This window comes from Meleagris gallopavo, chromosome 20 (genome assembly GCF_000146605.3).
Source record: "Meleagris gallopavo isolate NT-WF06-2002-E0010 breed Aviagen turkey brand Nicholas breeding stock chromosome 20, Turkey_5.1, whole genome shotgun sequence".
In the NCBI taxonomy this organism is placed as follows: domain Eukaryota; kingdom Metazoa; phylum Chordata; class Aves; order Galliformes; family Phasianidae; genus Meleagris; species Meleagris gallopavo.
The window spans coordinates 4,815,094-4,820,548 of NC_015030.2; the positions used below are offsets into that span (position 1 = coordinate 4,815,094).

General features: G+C 62.3%; 2 protein-coding genes across 4 annotated transcripts in view; both read left to right on the plus strand.

Annotated features, from left to right (window-relative positions):
- ENGASE (endo-beta-N-acetylglucosaminidase) overlaps positions 1–22 on the plus strand; it is a gene marked incomplete at its 5' end in the record, with an annotated part of 3,558 nt that extends 3,536 nt beyond the window's left edge. The window contains one exon of the mRNA XM_031556381.1: positions 6–22. Within this exon, the coding sequence (XP_031412241.1) occupies positions 6–22 (17 nt within the window). The remainder of the gene's footprint in view (positions 1–5) is intronic.
- A 78-nt stretch (positions 23–100) lies between these two features.
- Positions 101–5,323, plus strand: C1QTNF1 (C1q and TNF related 1). 3 transcript variants are annotated; one of them, XM_010721323.3, is made up of 4 exons: positions 101–663; positions 3,534–3,687; positions 3,805–3,944; positions 4,058–5,323. In XM_010721323.3, the coding sequence occupies exons 1-4, from the start codon at positions 420–422 to the stop codon at positions 4,606–4,608; spliced, it is 1,089 nt and encodes a 362-aa protein (XP_010719625.1). In that variant the 5' UTR covers positions 101–419; the 3' UTR covers positions 4,609–5,323. The 3 variants fall into 3 exon arrangements, with proteins under 3 accessions (XP_010719625.1, XP_010719627.1, XP_019477212.1); XM_010721325.3 differs by having other exon boundaries at positions 102–663; positions 3,435–3,687; XM_019621667.2 differs by lacking the exon at positions 101–663 and adding an exon at positions 683–1,274.
- The last annotated feature ends 132 nt before the right edge of the window (positions 5,324–5,455 follow it).

The window sequence follows — 5,455 nt, forward strand, 5'->3', positions numbered from 1 at the left end:
CTGAGGCCGTGGCAGTGGATGAGACAGCGGGAGCGGTGCTTGTAGCGCGGCGTGGGCACAGCGCGCGGGGCTGCCCGGCATCGGCCCCGTGTCCCCGGGCAGCCGCCGCGCTCCCACCGCCCGCGGTCCCTTCTGGGCCGGCCGCCCCACGGACCCCGTTCCCCAGGCCGAGCTGTGCCGTGCGGGGACAAACCCCGCTGTCCAACACAGACGTGGTGGCAAATCGCCCGGCACCGTGCTCAGGGTGCATCTCTGCTTAGGGCTCCACGGGGTGCTGCGCACAGGGCAGAGCCGTGGCTCCGTGCCGTGGGACAGCCGCAGCCCCCAGGCACTGCCCTCCACGTTGCCCCTCGCATCTGGAGCTGCTTTTTGGCACAGACACCCACGTTCCCTGGTGCTGGCAGGCGCGGGGTGCACACATGGTTAACGCCGTCCGCCTGCGCTGGGCCCACATCTGGCAGTGGGAGGGCTGCGCCGTGCTCGTCCCGCTGCTTCGCTCTCCTCCTCTGCCTTCCAGAAGTGCGTTTCCGTCCGGCCATAGGAGGAGAGGAGGCTGTCACAGGGGCAGGCTCTGCCCCACACCGAGGGGTCTGGCAGCGCGGCACCACGCAATGCCCCAGAGCAGCAAAGGCGGCAAGGGGAGAGAGCGGCCCTGCCCCAGAGGTAGGTGTGGGGCAGGGCTGGGGGTCAGTCACCTGCAGACACAGGGATGAGCGCTGCTGTGTGCGCATCTGTGCGTGCCATAGGGCTCTGTGGCATCGCTGCTGGGCCTGGGGGCCCGGCCCCACCCTCACTCTGGATAGTCAGGCTTGTACCCTGTCCCGCCTGCAGGAGGATGGTGGGGACTGCGGGGCTGAAGCCTCGCATGTTGTTGGAGGGGCACAGCTCAACCTGCAGCAGCACCGGGGGGCAGGCACTGGGAGGGAATTAGCGCTGAAGCCCCAGCTCTGAGCCTTGCAACCAAAACACCCCATGAGCACATCAAATCCAGCGCCCGGCCAACCCGGTGCAGCTCTGCAGGGACTGGTGGCTTCAGGTGGGAGCACAACTTCTCCTGGTGCTGCTGGGCGCTGTGGGAGCTGGAGGGTTGCGACCTCTCTGTCAGCATTTGGCTGCTCCATACTGCTCCCACCCTGCTGCCTGCGGTCTGGGCTACTCCTGATCTGCAGACAGCTCCACAGATGTCCCAGCTGCTGTGGCAAAAGGCCGGGCGTCTTATCTCCAGCTGCAGCTCAAAAAGGATTGTATCCATGGCCGGTGAGCAGGAGGGCAAGGTAGGCATGCTGGTCCTGCTGCCTCTAGACCCCCCTGTGCACTGAGCCCCCTCGCTCCTCCCCCGGCATTTGCTCTTCTTTCATCCTCGCCTTTAATGCTGCCTGGAATGTTTTCAGGATGTTTTGACTTGCAGTCCCAAGGCTTTAGCAGCCACTGAATTTAAATCTCCAAACCGCTCCTGGAGAGCATCCAACCCTGACAGGAAAAAACAGAGTCCCTTCAGCAAGACTATGTATGCCCGTGCAGAGACGCGTGCTGCCTGCCCGGCATGCCTGCGGGGTGCAGAGGCAGACGTGCTCAGGGCTGGGAGCTCAGCATGCTGCCCACGGGCACACCACACTGCTGGCAGCACTGTGTGTGCATGGCACGCTCGCCTCCATTTCCAGCCCTGAGACAGCTTGGAAACGAGCTGCCTTTCTCAGTAGGAACATCCTAGCTAAGGATTTCTTCTCCCTGCTGAGCGGTCTCCTGTGAAGCTATGCTTTTCCTGGGGCTGAGCCCACTCTGGGTCCCAGGGAGCCGTCTGGCTCAATAGGAGCCCTGCATACTGTGGGCCCAGAGCAGGGGAAAAGCCATGGGTTCCCAGCAGCACAGCAGGTTGTGAGCTGCACTCACTGGCATATGGCTGGCACAGCTGGAGCCAAGCAGGGAGAAGAGAGCCAGGGCTCAGCTCCCAGGATGGTATCTGCACACAAGCCCTGGGCTGCCCTACTTGTGCTGCTTCTCCCTGGCACACAGAGTCGAGTGTGGGCAGGTGGCAGGCCAGGGCATGGCGATTAGGCGGCGGTGCCAGGCTGCCCACTGTGCCACACAGCCCGTGGTGCCACCAGCTCTGCTTCCAGCAGTGGGCAGCAAGCTGAGGGCAGCCCCGCTCCAAGACTTCCTTGGGACAGGGTGGGTGTGGGGGAAGTGTGTGAAGGGATGGGCCCTTTGCAGAGGGCTGGTGCAGAGGGAAAGCCCTTTGGAGCTTTTCCCCATCCCTCCGCCCTTTCCCTGTTCCTTGAACATGACTCACGAGCCAGGAATCCTGGCCTCAAATGCCCTCTGCTCCCGCTTCTGGAGTACGCCTGTCCTGGTCCATGCAGCCCACAGACAGCCCACCCCAAGGCAGTTCCACCCTGACCATCGCTAACTAAGGACCCAGGCTCTGAAAGCAGCATTCACCAAACTGTTGGATTCTGCCTAAAAGTCCAGCGGGGCCCCCATTTCCTCTTCTCATCAGGACCCCACTGCCCAGCTCATGCCCAGGACATGGACTGTGGCACAAGGGACCCTTTGCAGACCTGGCCATACAGAGCTGTGCCCTGGCAGGAGACCACCTCACCAGTGCTGCCATGGGTGTCCAGCAGCAGGGAGGTGCCACATGCTCCTCCTGGTGCCTTTGGGGCCATAAGGCACAGTGCAGGGTGCTTGCACCATGCCTCAGAGCTGATATGGCAGTGATAAGGTGAGGAAGGGCTGGGCTGCAGTGCCACTCACTATCGCTGATGTTAGCTTTGGCCCCATCAGGATGTGTACTCCCAGCTGCCAGTGGCTGGCTTCTGGCCAGGGCCACCAGCAGCACTTGAGGCTCAGGAGAAGCAGTTTGGATTCCCTTGCAAACCCCACAAAGAACCAAGGCATAAGGACTGGGAGCTGGCAGCTCCTGGAGCATGGCAGCTCCTGTCACAGGATGCTTGCATTCAGTGGGGGATGCAGACCTCTATGGGCAAGTCTGGGATCCCCCATGAATAGGTACTTTCTGGAGCACATTGAGGTATGGGGGCTTAGGTGGATAAAAGCAGCCATTTAGTTACAGATAGTCTCTGCAGCTGTAAGAGATGCATTTGCCCTTGCCGTGGGCTCTGCTGGAGGAAGACTGCTGCAGGAAGAGCCATTTTCAGAGCTGGAAGTATGGCTGTGCTGGTACATGGTGCACCAGAGCCTGTGCTGGGCACAGTGCAGGGCACAGACAGGCTGACACGGCAGTGCAGGACAAACAACTCCTGGGGACAGAACACAGCACTTGGGGTAGACCCACGAGCCCTGTCCCTTGGCCAGGAGGTGGGAAGCTCAGAACCCTGCCTGGACCCCACAGCTGCTGGTCCTGTCAGGGAGCCCCATAGCTGGGCTGTGCTCTGCTGCTCTCCTCCTGCTCCCATGCTGTTCTTTCCCACCAGCCCAACCCTGCTGAAGCGCCCTGATCTCCACCTGCCCCCTGCCCACTCTGGATACTGCTGGGCTTTGCCATTCCTCTCAGTCACTCTGGTGTCTCACAGGGTGCTGCTGCAGCATGGAGGGGCTTTGGACACTCAGAGTCCTGCTGCTCTCCTGCCTGCTGCTGCCCAACCCTGTGAGCAGCCAGACCAGCTCCAACCCTGACCAGCATCCAGCGGATCCCGAGGAGGTTCCGTCCAAGCACCATGCAGTCAGGTGAGAGGGCCGTGGGGACAGAGGTACTCCCACTGGGGATGGGGAAGCTCCTGGTGCCAGGAGGGGCCCGGCCCCTACGCGCAGCTCCTGTTGCGCTTTGCTTTCTGCCCTCCCCAGGGCCGCGCAGGAGCAGAAGGACAGCGGTGCCCAGGAGGGGCTGCCCCCACGGCCCCACTGCGTCCGCTGCTGCGAGCCGCCCGAACACCGCTTCTCCTACCCCCAGTACCAGCCCCAGATCAACATGACCATCTTGAAAGGTGAGGGCTGTGGGGCACTGCCCACAGCCAGACCTGCAGCCCGGCACCTATCTCACTCCCACCGCTGGGTGGGAGATGGAACTGGTGTCAAACCATCCCCTCTGCTCTGCCAGGTGAGAAGGGGGAACGCGGTGAGCGGGGCATGCAGGGGAAGTTCGGCAAGACAGGGGTGGCCGGCAGCAGGGGCCACACGGGGCCCAAAGGACAGAAGGGCAGCGCGGGTGCCCCGGGGGAGCGCTGCAAGAGCCACTACGCTGCCTTCTCGGTGGGCCGCAAGAAACCCCTGCACAGCAACGACTACTACCAAACCCTCATCTTCGACACGGAGTTTGTCAACCTCTACGACCACTTCAACATGTTCACGGGGAAGTTCTACTGCTACGTCCCTGGGATCTACTATTTCAGCCTGAACGTGCACACCTGGAACCAGAAGGAGACGTACCTGCACATCATGCGCAATGGGGCCGAGGTGCTGATCCTCTATGCGCAGGTGAGCGACCGCAGCATCATGCAGAGCCAGAGCGTCATGCTGGAGCTGCACGAGCAGGATGAGGTCTGGGTGAGGCTCTACAAGGGCGAGCGTGAGAACGCTGTCTTCAGTGATGAATATGACACTTACATCACTTTCAGTGGGCACCTCATCAAGTACAGCGGGGACCCCTGAGTGCCTACACCCCGATCCTGCTCCCTGGGGTGGGGCCCTGCTGCTCCCCTTCCTGGGCACACCACTCTCCTTCCAGCTCTCCTGCTACATACCACTACCCCCAGCTGTGTGAATACTCCCCTCCCCCCTCCCCAGCTCCTGGAAGTTGATTGAGTGCACTCGGAGGAGATGGAGACATTTGTAACCTCTGCTGCATCCCTGACCCAAGGGCTGGCTGCTCACCTGGAGCAGGCAGGGACCTCGTCCCCACTTGTGCCAGGCTCAGGGCTGGGTGTGTTGGGTGTCCGTGGCACTGGCTGTGAGCTGGCACCTGCTGGAGTGATGTGAGCACCTCTGCTGCCCAACCCCCACCAACGCACTTGATGAGCAGGGGGGAGCAGTAACAAAACCACTGAACACCACTTCTGCAGAGCTGTGTCCCCTGGGCTGGTGCTTCCCCAGGGCAGAGCCAGCAGCAGATGGGTGCAGCAGCCCTCCCGTGTTGGTTCCCTCACTGTGCTCCATGCCACAGCCACATCTTGATGCCAGCACCCATCGGGAGGAGCTGCCCGACATGCAGGGCCTTCAGCCTCAGCCCCATCCGTCTCAATTTGGGATCTGCTGGGCAGGCTTCTCGTTTTTGTAGACGTACTGGCAGAGCAGGGCCTGGGGCAGCACGCTGCCTCCCGCTCCGTACACTTGCGATCGCATTAAACACCCCACGGGCTCGGTTCCTACTCACACTTCCATCTCATCTCGTCGCTTTGTGCTCAGGGGCACCGCGAGAGCCGGGCGCGGCCGGCGCACAGCCGGGCAGAGAGCAGCGCTCGGGGCCGAGCTTCTGCGGGGCACGGCGGGGGCGCAGGCG